At 40.6% G+C, this 16870-nt stretch overlaps 3 protein-coding genes across 3 annotated transcripts; 1 reads left to right on the top strand and 2 right to left on the bottom strand.

Annotated features, from left to right (window-relative positions):
* Positions 1 to 926: 926 nt before the first annotated feature.
* Positions 927 to 3581, bottom strand: LOC102717266 (peroxidase 51-like). The gene is made up of 3 exons (XM_006658163.2): positions 3159 to 3581; positions 2910 to 3075; positions 927 to 1478 (listed from the first exon to the last, which is right to left on the bottom strand). Exons 1-3 carry the CDS (start codon positions 3579 to 3581, stop codon positions 1084 to 1086), a joined length of 984 nt encoding a protein of 327 aa, XP_006658226.2. The 3' UTR covers positions 927 to 1083.
* A 3129-nt stretch (positions 3582 to 6710) lies between these two features.
* On the top strand, positions 6711 to 10509 carry LOC102719027 (casein kinase II subunit alpha-2). The gene is made up of 10 exons (XM_006657343.3): positions 6711 to 7009; positions 7985 to 8114; positions 8272 to 8466; positions 8561 to 8718; positions 8984 to 9074; positions 9193 to 9258; positions 9618 to 9700; positions 9788 to 9851; positions 9947 to 10015; positions 10117 to 10509. Exons 1-10 carry the CDS (start codon positions 6924 to 6926, stop codon positions 10171 to 10173), a joined length of 999 nt encoding a protein of 332 aa, XP_006657406.1. The 5' UTR covers positions 6711 to 6923; the 3' UTR covers positions 10174 to 10509.
* A 616-nt stretch (positions 10510 to 11125) lies between these two features.
* On the bottom strand, positions 11126 to 12642 carry LOC102718752 (uncharacterized protein At2g23090-like). The gene is made up of 3 exons (XM_006657342.3): positions 12461 to 12642; positions 12315 to 12355; positions 11126 to 11492 (listed from the first exon to the last, which is right to left on the bottom strand). Exons 1-3 carry the CDS (start codon positions 12531 to 12533, stop codon positions 11373 to 11375), a joined length of 234 nt encoding a protein of 77 aa, XP_006657405.1. The 5' UTR covers positions 12534 to 12642; the 3' UTR covers positions 11126 to 11372.
* Between the last annotated feature and the right edge of the window lie 4228 nt (positions 12643 to 16870).

The raw sequence follows: 16870 nt of genomic DNA, 5'->3' as shown, positions 1-16870 counted from the left end.
CGATCACGAACAATTAGATCACCACAATTTTTTATTTAGATTATGGGGGCGTTTTATTTGGGACATATTTACAAACAAAAAATAACTTATGAATAAAATTTTATATACGTATTCTTAGCAATCTAAAAACCAAGATGAAAAATAAATTTCGGTAAAAAAACTAAAATCAGCTCTAAATTTAATACTAAAAATTTAAATTTTGACTTACAAACGTAAGCAAAAGCGAAAAGACAGGAGTGCGCTGGACATCAAAGTATGAACTGCTCTCCAAATTCATTAACATGGATGTACATGGCCAACAACACACGTTAATCTTCTACACATGCACATCATGTCTTTTTGCTTTTGCTTTTGCTTATAAGGCAAAATTTAAATTTTTAACATTAAATTTAGAGTTGATTTGGAGGTTTTTGCAGAAGTTTATTTCCTAACATTGACTTTTATATCGCTAAGATACGTATATATAAATTTTATTCATAAATTATTTATCATTTATAAATATGTTGTTTGACTTTTTCATAAAAACACCCCGCCCCCAAAAATTGTTGACTGAGCAGTGCTACCACAAAAGTTGTAGTCAGCTAACACACTTTGATGATATCATTGGCAACAATATGACAGATCAGAAAAAAAAATACTAAAAGATCCGAAGATAAAGCTCAAACTCTTTTTCTCATGGATCTTTAACAGAAAATTTTAGAGAGAGTTTATCGAAAGCTTATGTTGTCAGTATGTTTATAAAATTTGTTCCCGTCGATGACATTCGTTAGATTATCTATTAGTTATACGGGCTCGAGCTCTCTCCGACCCCGTCCGCCCAATGTGTTCACTGTCAGGCTGAAATAATACACGCCATATTTGGCCACTTTGATCACCGAGAGGAAATGCAATTTCGTCTCCCTCCAAGCTTTACAAATAAATGTTCATTACATGATGCATCACCACCAAAAACAACTTTATAACCAACCAGTTCAATTATAGTTTACACATGCATCTATATATATGGCTTAAACTCTCATTATGTAATTTTTTCCTTTACAATTGTGTAAATAAACGAAAGCAATATGTAATTTAACTTTGGGATTAATTGAGCACAGCACAGTTGCGACGAATGTTGCCCTGCGGCCCGGTCTTGACCCCAACCCGGCCCAACTTGGTCATGGCCGTCACGAAGGCCTGGTTGAAGGCCACGCTGCTCTGGGCCCAAGAGTCCACGATGGGCCTGGACCGTGGGTCCGAGTACAGCACCTGGTCGGAGCCCAGAAGGCCCATCCCGTTCTGCAGGTTCTTGAAGTACTGGTTGTCGAAGGCCCGCGGCGTCACCGGGTCCATGGCCACGGCGATCCGCGGGTCCACGTTGGGCGGGCACGACTTCTGTAGCTGCGCCGCGTAGCGTGGGCTCATCGTCGGGTCCATGGACGGCCCACGGATCCGGCCCGAGAATGTGTTGCAATGCGCGAACCCCACCGTGTGCCCCGCTGCACCATAGTATAACATGATACGAGATCAGTATATTATATAAATAGAGTTATTTTACGGTCCTTAAAAATATATCACGAGATATATATTTTGTAATGTAAAATTTTGTACTTCGAGCTATTTTATCTCTCGAGGTACCAAAAAATTTGCGTATAAATTTTAGTACATAAAATTATTTTCTCAAGAACTGCATCATTTCCTGTATAAATAACCTACCATTAGAGTAAAACCAACGTATCAACCTACTCTTTCCGTCTTAGAAAAAAGAACTTATGAGAATGAATATAAACATATATATAATTGAAAATGTGTTTATATTTGTCTAACAAAATTTGGAGGTGCAAGGAGTATGTGACAGCTCAGTGGTTAAGATTCTAGCAAGGTCCAAACTGGAATATAGATCTGTTTGGGAGCTTTAGATATGAGAAGCAGCTGCTTGGTAATTAACTTCTGAGAATCTGGAAAAGCTAATAAACTTAGTTTCTTCAACTTCTGGATTCTTAGTTCATTTTCTAGAATCTGTAACTACAGATTCACAGAAGCTGTAGATCGTTTGGAGCAGCTTCTGGTAGAAGCAGCTTTTGAAAAAAACTGTGGTTGAGAGAAGCTTCCCAAAGACCATATGTCATGGCAGGGCACGGTGCTGTGAAAAACAGCTCATGGGCAGGCACATAGTTTTGTCTCATCATGTTAGGGCCGTTTTCCATTGATGGGCGCTGAGATCTGGAAGGATTTGCACGGTTGTTTGTACAGTTGCAGCAGATGTTTCCAACACAGCCAAGCATGGTTGGTAGGGATTGGATCGATTGTGTGCAAGCCACAGGAATCCCTTTAGATCTAGATAGATAGAGCCGGCCTTATCTCAGATGCAACAAAGGCTACCAAATTTGCATTGGGAGATGTATAGTAATTAACTATCTTTAACCAGGAGAAGCCAGTACATGAACATGTTGCTTGTGTAATTGGTTGCCTAATCACTAAGCAAAAGCAACCAGTAATTGGTATAGGTAGTGCCAATTTCTTACGGTCACTAAGTGGATATTATATTGTATTCATAGTTTGCCTTGATTTGACTTGCAAGACCAGGAACAACTGTGAGCTAATTAAAATGTGGTTATTTTTTTCTTTTTTAAGGGAGAAACCAAAATACATATTTGCAAATAGAAAATAATTTGTGAATAAAACTTTCTATGTTCATAGAGATCAGAAAATCAAGTCTGAAAAATAAAACACGATGAAAAAACTCTAAAATTAACTTCATATGATTGAAAATTTAAATTTTAGTTTATAAATATAAGTAGAAGCGAAAAGATGGACGTTGTAAGCTAGCAAGCCATTGCAATGGAAGATTTTAATCAAGTATAATTATTTCACTTAATTGATGGGCACTGTTCATTAGTTGCCGTAAGCGAGAGGGTGGCAGGGCAGACCGGAGAGGGCGATCATGTCGGCCTGCGAGAGGCCGTTGGCGGCGAAGAGCGCCGTGAGTTGGTCGAGGTTGAAGCTCGGCGGCGGCAGCCTCCCGTTGACGCTGCTCGCCGTCGAGCTCAGCCCGTCCAGCCGCCCCAGCTCCACCGCGTACGACGGACCGCCGGCCTTCATGCACGCACACCAATCCATCCACCATTAACTCCGATCAGATCAAGCTTCAATGGAATGATGCAAGTAGCTGTGCGCACCAGTGCGATGGCGTCCCTGGTGGCCATGGCGAGTATGTCGGCGCAGGAGACCCTGTCGCGGCAGCCCGGCACGGCGTCGACGGCGGCCTTGGCCCTGATGACGGTGTCGAAGCCGTCCCCGGCGAGGGAGAGGTTGTTCGGGTGGTCCTTCTCCGCCGTGTTGTTCGCCGTCGACGCGACGACCACCGACGCGTCGCAGCCGCCGACGAAGCAGTCGTGGAAGAAGAGGCGGACGGTGGCGCCGACGGTGACGAACGTCTGCTGGAACTTCTTCGACACGGCGTCCCGGACCACGGACTCCACGTTGGGGCAGACGCCGGCGTAGTAGTTGCGCCGGAGCTGCGCCGCGGCCACGCCCGCGCCGGCCGCCACCATGGCCAGCACCAGCAGCGCCGCCGCCACCATCCGCCGCCTCACCATCATCGCCATGTCGCCGAGCTTAATTAAGCTAGCTTGAGCTTGACCTTCACCTAAGCTATATAGTGATGCGCTAGCTAGCTGCCAAGTTAATGGGGTACTGGTTGCAGTGGAGCACAAGCGAAGGTAGACGACGACGATGGCGACGGCGATAATGGTGCGATGAGCACAGTGGCCGGCCGGAGTAGTGGTTAATACGGTTATCGGATAAGGGCAGCACGCACGCACGGCGGCGGCGGTGGAGGTCTCGGTGGATTGGTGTATCGTGCGACGTGAGAGACAAGTGGCTGCATGAATGGATGGTGTACATGTGGCCGGCGACGAAGAAGAAAGTGAGCCAGCTAGGCCGGCCCACGTACGTACATGCGCGCGAACGTGGGTTGATCTGGGCCGTTGGATCAGGCAGCCAACGGTGTTGATGGAGTCTCCCCTCGCCGTCGACCATGCGTACGTGGTCCCCGTAAAGTGCAGAGAGGTGGTGTGATCATCCGATCGATCAGGCCAGCGCGTGATGGTGATATGGAGCTGAACAAGACAGGTATGCACAACAAATCTGTTGCCGAGAAAACGCAAGCTGGTCGTAGTGATTTGAGTATCACTGTTATAAAAAACAAATCCGTTGTCCGGTCTTCACAGTTTCTCGATTGGTATATGATTGCATAAATCTCGACTGTCTTATCATAATGTTATTAGAAAGTTATTTTCAATCCTAATAACACTAGGATGACTTTTTTTTGCCATAACATTTTTTCCATCATTGAGAAGCCATCAGGAGCTGCTAAATTTTAAAACAGTGGTATCTCATGGTACCTTATGAAGAATGAGAAAAATAATTAAAAAATAATGTTTCTCTCGGATAGTTTATATATATGTTAGTGGGTATAATGACGTAACCCGATCAGCAAAATTAATGTTCATCGAACTAGTTGCTGGCGAGCTGTGCTTACGTGAGTCCAAGTTGAAGCGTTAGTGCATGAGGATATATATTAGTTAATCACCAATAATTAGATTATGACCAAGGTGGTCTCACTGCTCAAATAAAATATATATTGGACGGATATCAAAAAATATATATTGGATGCATCTAGTAGCTAATTAATGGTGCATGCGTACCTAAACAACGGCCACATGACACTGGATTACTGGTAGGTTTTTGCCTAGAGATAGACAAGTGCATTCGGAGATGATAATATAAATACAAGCTAGTTCGACGAGATGTACATCGCCGATGATGCCATCTTTGTCGATAATATTTGGATTGAGGTGTGCTTATGGAAACACCCAGACTATATATAATTAATTCTACAGTTATCTTTCTCATACTAACTAATTATAACAATCAATAAACTAATTATAACAATCAATAAACTTTTACATATTGAATATTGATAAACAAAAGCTAATGGTGGGCTATGTATAACTATGGTTTTTAATTTCCCTTGCTTATCTATCTTTCTTGATTTTGATTTGTCTTAATGTATATATACAACAGATGTATAGGTTAATGTTTGGTTTACTAAAAGACTAATTTTTTTAGCACGTTGAGAAGGTACCATATTTTTTTTAAGAAAATATACATACTACTATCTAACTGGATGCATCAAAACTTTTCGTGGGTTCGAACCACCGTTCACCCATGTTATTTTATTTTTGGTGTTTCTGTCTTCCTTTGCTCAAAGAATTTTGGTTTTTATCTTCCTTTGTTCTAAGAATGTTTTTTTTCTCTATCTTTCTATCTTCCTTTGTTCTAAGAATGTTTTTTTTTCTCTATCTTCCTTTGCTCTGAGAATTTTTGGTTTCTCTACCTTTCTTTGCTCAAAGAATGAAAAATAAAGAGTAAAATACATGGACAGTCCTTAAACTTGTGGCGCGGTACCACTTAGATCCATAAACTTAGAAAATACACGTTTTAGATCCATGAACTTGTTTTAGCGTACCAGGTCCATGAACTTATTTTAATGTACCATCCAGGTCCATGAACTCGTTTTAATGTACCATACAGGTCCATGATTTTAGACATTAAAATGAGTTCATGGACCTAAACATGCATTTTCTAAGTTTATAGACCTAATGGTACCGCGCCATAAATTTAAGGACCGACCATGTACTTTACTCAAAAATAAAATAAAGAGACAGTAGAGTTCAAATCCCCACCTTGAGTTTTTTTTGGCAGAACCCTTGAGTTGAACTACAGTGCAGTGCAGTCAACCACCACACCTAGGGTTGGCAATTTCCTCCATGGGGACGGGGGCGGGGAGCATTTTGGCTCCGCGGGGATTCGGCACCTGGCGGTGCAGCGAGGCAGCGTCGAGCCCTGGTGGGACGAGGCGATAGATGACGTGAGTTACAGGACAGGGCGGCGTCGCGGGCTGGCGTGGCGGTCGGCGACGACCTATGGCTGTGCGGCGGCCGGCGTCTTCTCCGGCGACGGTGAGTCCTCTCTCTCCACAGTCCACACTGGTTTTTACGGGGCGTCGGGCCCCGTTCGGGGGCGGGGACCCGGTGGGGACGGGGACCGATTTCTCCCCGATTTTCGTTTCGGGGCCAGGATCGGGGACTCAATTCGAGGCCGGGGCCTGGGGCGTTCCGGCAGTCCCCACCCCCGCCCCGCTCCGTTGCCAACCCTAACCACACCACTATCACAAGCCTCATGGCGCTGAGGTTTGATCATTTGGCAGATTTTTGTCACGTCGGATAGGAGCTTAGCATGAATCGTTAGTAGCACTGAGACGCTATATCTTAGCGCCAGCATCACTGACGCCGAGCTGACGGTTTATTTTTACAATTAGTTTTTGACACGGTATATTCTACAAAAATATTTTATAAAAAGATTAATATAGCATATTTTCGGTACATATGGGCGAGTTTTTATACCCATCGTTGGTAATAGTTTATTCATGGATATAAAATTATCTCGCAGATAAGCAGATACAGATATAAGTATAAGTATGCACTACTCACATCCACTGGACCCGCTTGCCGTCCAGGTAGTCTCTTGGCACAATAAGAATCTCCCACAAGAAAGATCAATACATATACTCTCTAAGATTCTAGGCCCACCTGTCATTGACGATGGCCAGCACATTATTCCGCCCGCCCACACTCCACCTATCTCTTTCTTCTCCCGGACCAAAAAATAATTTAAAAAGAAAAAGAAAAGAAAAGGTCCTCGCGGTCGTGTCCCCTTCCTCTCCTCGTCGAAACCCTAGGCTCGCCGCCGGCGACGCGCGCCTCGCCGGTGCGCTCCACCTGAGCGCGCCGTTCGCTCTCCCGGATCGCGCCACCGCCGTCGAGGCCCGGCCTAGGCGACCTACCGCATCGGCCCGGGGCGGGATCCAGATCGCCACCATGTCCAAGGCCAGGGTATACACCGACGTCAACGTGCTGCGCCCCAAGGAGTACTGGGACTACGAGGCCCTCACCGTCCAATGGGGGTGAGTGCTTCCTTCATCGCAGTTGCTGGCGCGCGCGGGCACCGTTTGCTGCCTCTGCATCTGCGCGTGGTAAATCCGTTCGTTCGGTTAGGTAGATAGAACTGCGCTTATTATTTATTCACAGGGCATGCATCGATTGATCCAGATGTTTCGAGTCCATTGCACTGATATTGTGATCTTGATATTACTATTTTGGGCAACAACCATGTCTATGGTTAAGGGCTTATGCTGAAGCAATTGAGCTCCAAAATACAAGCCAAGGATCATGCAATATATATAGCTCAATTGAAGAATATAATAGTTGAGACCGGGTAATTGTGCTTAATCAAGTCGTTGAAACGTTTATGTAGATTATGGTAAACTTCTGCCACTTAAATCATTATGAGTTCATGAAAATGGAACTCTGCCAACATGTATTATATCACTGTATCAAAGCAACCACCCGATTGGCCGATTAGCTTGAATTATTTTATTGCGACTGTATCTTGTATCAGTGAAAGATGATATAACTAAGTTTAACAATCTGATAAGACTTGGATTCTCTGGCCTTTGTTTTTGCCTTTATCTAGCTTGACAAACACATGGGCTTAACTAGGGCACTAGGCTAGTATTCTGTTGCGTGGTTAAGCAAGCTACTCAAAGAACCAAATGCTCCCTAAATTTCCCTCTGTAGTGTTTGTTATGCTACTATTGTTTTCTGCTTGTTCTTCATCTTCCTAAGACATGACAGGAAGATCTTGTTCTTTAAAAGCAACCAAACTAAACTTTCTTGATCACATAATTTAGCATGAAGGCTTTGTCTGTTCCCCTCCAATATACCAGTGTTTTCCACTTGCTGTTTTGAATAATGTACTTATTTCTCCAGTCAATTAGGAATTTATTTATGCTGTGACTGGGCATACAAAAAAGTCTGACTATATACTTCCCAGCCCATCCTGTTGACAGCTTTTGACAATATGATATCACTTTGATCAGTGAGCAGGATGATTATGAAGTTGTCAGGAAAGTTGGGAGAGGCAAATACAGCGAAGTCTTTGAGGGCATTAATGTCAACAACAATGAGAAATGCATAATTAAGATCCTCAAGCCTGTGAAGAAAAAAAAGGTAGTTCATGAATCCTGCTGTCCATCATTTCTTCCTTTTTTTCTTCGATCTGCTCGTTCAGAAGTGTTCACAGGGTATTGTTTTCATCTTACACCTAGCAATGTATCCATGACATTATGGCTTATGACAATAATTTATGCTTTTCATGCTCATGCAGATCAAAAGAGAGATCAAAATACTTCAGAATCTTTGTGGAGGTCCAAATATTGTGAAGCTGCTTGACATTGTTAGAGATCAGCATTCAAAAACACCCAGCTTGATATTTGAATATGTCAACAATACGGATTTCAAAGTGCTATACCCAACATTGACAGATTATGACATCCGTTATTACATCTATGAGCTACTAAAGGTTTTGCTCTTTCTCAAGTTTTGTAGTGTAACACTGGCAATAATAAACTGGTCCAGAATATGATATATAACACCTTTTTCCGTTGATGGTGCAGGCTTTAGATTACTGCCATTCACAAGGAATCATGCACCGAGATGTTAAGCCTCACAATGTTATGATAGATCATGAGCTTCGAAAACTCCGATTAATAGACTGGGGTCTTGCTGAATTCTACCACCCTGGCAAGGAGTACAATGTCCGTGTTGCTTCAAGGTGTGGACATATACTTCTCTATTAATGGGTTATCATCTGATTTTTTGTACACTGAGTAATTAACATTGGTTGACCTTTGCATATGATGTTTAAAGTACTATGAAAAACAGGAAAAGTTCAACACTATATAACTACATTTACAGAATGTTTTTTGTGGCTAATATGTTAGCTGATCAGTTGTACAATTCTCATTCCATGTTTTCTCGGTTACATCCCTTTATATGCTCCTTCCTTGGATGACATGTTCTGTTTCACTGGAATTCAGGTACTTCAAGGGACCTGAGCTTCTTGTTGATTTGCAAGACTATGACTACTCCTTGGACATGTGGAGTCTTGGTTGCATGTTTGCTGGAATGGTATTACCAGTTTATACCTTTTTTTGCCTCATTTCATCATTTTTGTATTGTAAATGCCCTCTTTCTATTAAAAAAAATAACTGATGCTGATTCGCTGATAATGTATTGTTGAGTGCAGATCTTTCGCAAGGAGCCATTTTTCTATGGTCATGACAACCATGATCAACTTGTTAAGATCGCAAAGGTGATTGCTCAGCTTGTTTCTGTTAAAAAGGATGATGTCATCCAAGGAAGGAATTGCACTTAATGTTTAGCTTATCTTCATACTGAACACTACTGTTTCTCTGGTTTCATTTGATGTTGCTCAAGTTTCCCATGTGAGATATTTAGGAACTGTTTCATGCAACAGTTGTAACCATTTTTTCTCTGAAATTTATTCGTTCTAAGTCAGCCACTTCACATTAGTTCATGCTTGCATGTTAACTGTGGACATTCTTCCTTTCTATTTTGTACTACGCTAGAATTTCTACTGATCTTGAACTAGATATGTGATAAATTATCTTTACATAACTATGTCATTTCCATGAATCCATTCATTCACAGGTACTTGGAACAGACAGTCTGAATTCATACTTGAACAAGTACCGCATTGAGCTTGACCCTCAGCTTGAAGCTCTCGTTGGAAGGTATATGAACCACAATTTTATATGATGCAATGCAATACCCCCTAAATTTTTATATGAATTACAGTTTGGACATTTTCTTATATGCAGGCACAGCAGGAAACCTTGGTCAAAGTTTATTAATGCTGACAACCAACATCTAGTATCTCCAGAGGTATTTCCAATGGCCCTTCTTCAGAGTTTATCACAAATGTACCTACTGTCATTGAATTATTAATGGTTTTCAACATGATCTCTTTTCTACGTTAGGCCATTGATTTCCTTGACAAGCTTCTGCGCTATGATCACCAGGATAGACTTACTGCACGAGAAGCTATGGTAAGTAAAACTCATTCTTCACCTCTTAGCTCCGGGCCTACATGTTGTGTTAATTTCATGTGTACCTTTTACCATGCACTTATAACATTGGATAATTGCAGGCACACCCATACTTCCTCCAAGTGAGGGCTGCGGAGAACAGTAGGCCTCGTGCATAATAGGCGAGAGCAGGGCAGACAGCTGACTTTCGAATAGCAGCCCTCGATGGAGGAACTGCACGCTTGCACCGTATTAGTGACTTCAGTCCAGTCGCTTGTATTGAGAGTTTGAGACTTGATAATGGCCGAATCACCTGGCAAAGAATTCTGGGAGAGCATTTAGCATGTGTGCTTGAAACTCTTGGTAATGGTTGCTGAATCACCTGGGAGAGTATGTAAGCATGTGTGCTTAACTGCTAAGGGAGGATTGTGATTTACTCGTGTTGTTTGTATCCTGGCTTCTGACGTTTAACGATTGACGGTTGATTGCAATACATTATTCATGTAACGCGGTTATAAATGCTTTTTTCTTGTTCTATGGGCGAGTTGTTCCACCGTATGACAGCTGGTAATGAACAGTTCCCCTGTAACATCTTGGGGGGTTTTATAACCTTTGACCTACATAAGCAAGTTGTCTATGCTAACTGAATCTCTCTTAGATTTTTAATATGATGAATGGTTTCATGACGAACAAATTGGACTTTATCCTTTGAACTGGACAGGTTGCTTTGCTTTGCAGTTTTTTATCAGGGTATTCCAAAACTAGTTTCTACCAAAGTATTCCAAAACTAATCTATTTCACGTGCCAGACATGGTTTGAGACTAAAGAATTACACGAGCTCTCCACCCATGAACAGATGACTGGTCTACTGCGTAATAAACAGGGAGAAAAACTATAGTTTATAAATGATAAATCTGTTGTAGAAGTACGAGCCAATCCTGCTGCTTTAGACTGAAACCCAATGCTCTTATGTTAAAAGATGCATGTGATGAAAGCTTATAGAAGATCAAACATTTTATCTGCTATGTATGCACAACAAACAACAAAATTCTAAAAACTGAAGAAAAAAAAAGCAGTAAATAGATCAAGAAAATCAGGCTGGAACGAATGCCACTGATGAGACTCGCACCAAGTGAAATTTTGCAAGTGACGTATTCACTGAACACAGACAGCAAATCCACACAAGATTAATATTGTTGCACAACAGGTTGATAGAGGGTTACATATTAGATGAGGCACACAACCAAAGCAGCAGCAGCAGCAGCTGACAAAAGTTTAGGCCCATGGACAGGGCAACCAGTCATTGCATACAAGATGATACTAGTGGATTATGGCAGCTTCTCTTCTCTCTTTTTTGATTGAGCAGATGTCGCCACCATTATTTCTTGAGATGAGGGAAGCACTGGAAGAGGTCGGTCTTGGGATGCTTCGCCTCAGCATGTTCCTTGCACTTGGTTTCAGAGGTAGTGCAGATGAAAGTCTGCATGCATACCTTGCACTGCATTGAGATGGAAATGTCGTTGAGCACATCATATTATAGTTGAGCACATCATATTATAAAACAGGAATGTATAACATGATGGCAACATCAGAAAAAATGCACCAAAAGAAGGCACTAGATATAATTACGAGTACAGATTCTAGAAATAACTACTAGCAGCAATTCATGGCATCAACCAAATTCATCTTAATTCATCACTAGTGAACTGATGATACTTAATGATCAGTAGTTCATTTATTTGTTGGGAATGCATCAGTTCGTTGAAACCAAATAGTGCAAATTTACAGCATATTTATCCTATGCATGTATCGAATACACAACAGCAATACTATCCTGAAGGCTAAGATAAGTCATTAGTGGCATCCAGAAGTACATGGATCCCAACTAACATAACATGGAATTAGTTATAAGCGTAAAGATAAGCCTAGGCAGTGACAAGTTCAAGTAGATCCAAATATACAATTAAGTTGCAGCTTTACAAGCCACGTTGGCAATCACAATTCACAAATGAATTGAATGCAAACAAGCAGCAGCAGCAGCAGCACATGAAGAGCATCAACATAAGCCTATGTCCTGTGCGAATTTATAACTAAAAAGAGCTCAAATTTAAGACTTTTTTTAATTATATATACAAGACGGACATGTCTGAAGTATGGACCGAGCCGACGGAATCCGGTTTCCTTCTTCAGGGCTAATCGGCGGCTAGCTAAGAGATTCGACCTAAATCCCACAAGAAATCGAAATCTCCGGTAGCACAAGACAAGCAGAAGCAATTGGGGAAGGAGGGGGATAGGGTTAGGGGGGAGATCGGGGAGGCACCTGGATGTTCATGGCCTTCTTGTTGGCCTCGAGCTGGCTCCCTGCGAAATCAAGAAGCGGGCGGATGGATCAGATGAGGAGGAATCGCGATGGGGAGGAGGAAGGAAGGAAGGAAGGGAGGAAGAGGGGTTAGGTTAGGTTTGTACCCTTGGCGCCCTTGTTCTTCTCCATGTTCCTCTCCCTGGCCATCTTGGACTTCTGGCCATTGCCGCCGCCCATGTCGACCTCGAATCCTCTCCGGCTCCGCTGCTACGAGAAAGAAAGAAAATTAATTCTGGTCGGGTAGGCGAGGCGACGCGCGTGGGAGAAGGGGAGGGGAGACACGGAATCGTCGGGTTTAATAGAAGAAGGAAGAAGAGGAAGAGGAGGAAGAAGGCAGCGTGTGGGGCCCACCGGGGAGGTGGCGGATCTCGACCGTCCATCGTTTTGCTTGGATTCGGAGGCATCCCATCCCATTGGTTCTCTCCGCTACGTGGTTTTGAGTTTTGACGTGTCTATTATTACGATTAAAGAGCTTATTAAAATTAAATTTAGTTTTATTAAGTAGCCTTTTAAAATTCAGATATATTTTATTTTCCATCAATCAGAAAAAAGATAGCCAGGAGAACGTTTTTCCCATGCTCTTTTATTAGTAGGCAACGTGAATGTTTCTAAGGATGCACTGGAATCCCAACGTTGATCTTCATCTCATGGTGCAGGAGCATAGAGCCAAAGAACCCTTTTTATATTAATATATTTATGGAATTTTTCGTCCTTCTGCGTGGAATACATCGAAACAGATAAATGGATTTATTTTTAACTCAATTCAACCTTCTTTACATGACTGGAGAAGAGCTCTTAGAGAGGAACTGAGGCTACCTACATTAACTTAGGTTCAGTGATGTCTGTAGACCTTTAGTTCAATCAGGGATTGATAGATTGTAACTCATCTTCCTTTTCCTTTTTTCTTATTTCTTCTTTTAGTTAACTCTCATTTATGAAATATATAAAATTTACTGTGAGGCCTCTTCACAGTGTTTGCTTCAAAACAAAGATACAGACAAGGTATTCAGTTTAGAGGAAGTTCAATCCATAAGAATAGAAAAACCGAACAAATATGAACGCGTACCCATAGGCATGTTTTTAAGAGGCATAAGTGAATGAAAATTTTCCTTTATTTCTCTCCACAGCCGATAGAAAAGTAAAATTTTCTTTGTTTTTCGTATATTTCATACAAATGAAATTGCTTCTGTATGAACCACTTCTTATGAATTCAAATCCTCTGACTTTCCTCCAAACCAAATGGGCCCAATGTTTTTGCAGCTTAAAGTAATAGTATTATTACTTTCACTCTTTGGCTCACCGACTCATGGGATCTACTGACCCACATCATGCAAAACTATTGAACAGTGCAAAATCCAACCGCGCATATAAGTAACTGTGCTTGACGTTGAGTGACGAGAATCAAAGAAAAATTGTCAACGAGAAGATCTGATGGAGGGTGACAAGGAGTGCCCAATCATCTTTGACCGAGAACTAGGCAAGCACCTTATCTTTTCGCTTCTGTTTATGTTTATAAGCCAAAATTTAAATTTTTAACATTAATTTTGGAGTTCATTTGGGGTTTTCATCGAAGTTTATTTTCCTGTCTTGGCTTTTAAATTACTAAGAATACATATAAAAGTTTTATTCACACTTTTTTTTTGCAAATATACCGTTTGGTTTTTTTTATTTGAAAGAGCCAACAATCATCCATAAGCTTCAATTACAAGTGCTAATTGACGCTAGCTAAAAAGAATAAATGGACGGTTGGTTGTTGGCAGCTGAGCAGTGTGGGTGCGACTTCCTTTGACACTGCAAGTGGAGTGAGCACTGCAAATGCAAAGAGATAGTCTCAGCCTCTCAACCCAAGCTTGTGGCTGGAGATTATCCATCATATATTATTAAGAACATGCTTTCTAAGTTTTTATACGTTGTGTTCTGTATAATCCATCCAATTCATAAGAACAATGTTTAAATATGTTGAGAGATTGTCAAATTAGTCACAAACCATCCAATAAATAATAATAATAATAATAATAATAATAATAAATAATATAAATAATGCAGTCTATTTTATGGTTATTGCATCGTAAAAAAAATATGGTACATGCCAGGGAAAAAAACATCATACAACGTAAGGTTACAAATATAGCTCCCTTTAATTCTTTTAATTCCTAAAACACTTTTAGGCAGCTATTCATACTATATTTTAGGATGGAGAGTACCACAAAAGATAAAGATGATGCTAGTGTAGAATATTATGCAATAACCATTATACGGATTGCTGAGGAATGAATTGATATTTATCATAGGTTGTAAATAAATTTGTATGCGTCCAGGATTATCTTTTCCAGAAGATGCGCGCACGCACACATAGGAGCATAATTTAATCAAGTTTGAACCTAGGAAAATTAACCTAGGATTTGGCTCAGCTGTGGGACCACGTCAGGGAAAATTGTCAAGAGGAAGATCCGATGGATGGTAATTAGAGACTAAATCTCACTCACAAAGAAATAGCTTAAAAAATGGTGGTTGGTTTAGGTTGGCGGCTGAGCCTGAATTTCTTTGACACCAGTGGAGCTCGAGAGTGGCGGCCTCCTTTAATTTAAAAATAAGCGAAACTATGCGTTAGTTATTTAAACAAAAGCGAAACTATGTGTTAGTAATTTAAAAATAAATTATTTTTTAGCCTTAACTTTTAAACCACAAAAAAATAGCGTATATAAAAATTTTATTTATATATTTTTTTAAATATATTCCTTAGCTTCTCCCCCCAGATTTTGTGCAGCACGAAGAGTACTGAACTCCTGGCGGGAGATTGAGGACGATCGACGTGCTGGCCTGGACAACTTCGCCAGGACGGCAGGACCGGCCATTTCATTGGGCAATTTCGCCAGGTTCATGAGCGAGTTAATTTGTCTTTATCTTTATAAATCTAAAATTTAAATTTTTAATGGTAAACTTATAAGTTAATTTTAGGATTTTTATTATAGTTTATTTTACAGTCTTTGCTTTTATATGGTTAAAAATAAATATATTATATAAGTTATATATAGATATCATTTGGATTTTTCTCGCTCAGCCTCCAGGCAGCGGGCGATGGATCGAGCAGGAGATTATTATTATTTTTAGATAAAATGCAATGAGCTGATTAATTTAGCAGCAGCATCTAAGGCTGGGCACGTGCAGGTGCATGTAGAGCGAGCGCACCGACGACGTTGACGTTGACGAGCGCACGTATTAGTATTATTAATTCCGAGTGCTCCTTCAGTTTAAAAAATATAGCTGACAATCTCGTACTGAGTTAAAAAAATCCAACATAATATTACGACTCTACGACTCTGTATAATACAATATAGTAATACGAATATGTGCAAAATTATATGAGGTTGTTATAATTTGGAACTAAGGCGCCTCTGGTTCACGAAAACAAAGATTTTATTATCATGTCAGACGTCTGACCAGATATCGAAAAGGGTTTTAGACATAAATAAAAAAACGAATTTCAATTCATAGCTTGTTTGGAAACCGCGAGACGAATCTTTTGAGCCTAGTTAATCCATCATTAGCATATACGGTTTATTGTAGCAGTTACAGCTAATCATTCATTGACTAATTAGGCTCGAAAGATTCGTCTCATGATTTTCTCCCTAAATGTGTAATTTTTTTTGTTTTTTATCCATATTTAATGTTTTATTTAGATATCTAAAGATTTGATGTGATTTTTTCAGAAAAAATTAGGAACTAAACGGACCCACGTAGCACTAGAAAATCTGTTAAAAAATAGTATAGGAGCTTATACTTTGGGATAGGTATTATAATAATTTATTTATACATCTCAACCAACGAGGCTGCTGATAAATTAGGATCTGCTGAAGAAGCTTCTGGATCGATGCTGTCTAGCTGTACCCCATCAACTAAACAAGTGGAGTACTGTACCTTGTCAAACCCATCTTTGGACTTCTTCCTCCTCCTAGTTCACACTCTCATCGTTTAGGGTAGGCAGGACAGCTTAACTAATCATGCAATTAAGTGCCATTAAACAACATGTATACCACTAGCTAGTCAAGGCTGAAACTGAAGGTATCTACTAGTCTGTGCTCCATCTGGAAATTCTGGAAACCTCATCCAAAGTGGAAGAGTCTTTCTATCAAAAGGAAAAAGTGGGAGAGTCTAAACGAATTAATGAAATCACTAAAACTACTAGCATCCAGGTATAGAATCTATGTATGATGATCAAAATCAAATATGTCAATTTCAAAAAAAACAAATATGTATTCAGATAAATAAGTAGCAACTGACCATCACCTTCCGCAACAAGTCTTTTCCAAGTTGCATTACCACCGATTCCTCGTATAAATTAAGGGTTAATTAGATCCATGTCATTATAAATTTGCTAGTTTTAAAATATGCTATTACTATTTGACTAATTGTAAGGATGCCATTATAATTTTAGGACTATTAGAAATATGCCACTCCATACTCTTTCGGTGTATCTTTTTTTAAAAAATTGGATCATATTGCCCCTCTGCTGT

Source organism: Oryza brachyantha, chromosome 7 (genome assembly GCF_000231095.2).
Source record: "Oryza brachyantha chromosome 7, ObraRS2, whole genome shotgun sequence".
NCBI lineage: Eukaryota > Viridiplantae > Streptophyta > Magnoliopsida > Poales > Poaceae > Oryza > Oryza brachyantha.
Note: the sequence above shows the minus strand (reverse complement) of the source record. Positions and strands in the feature narration are given on the sequence as shown.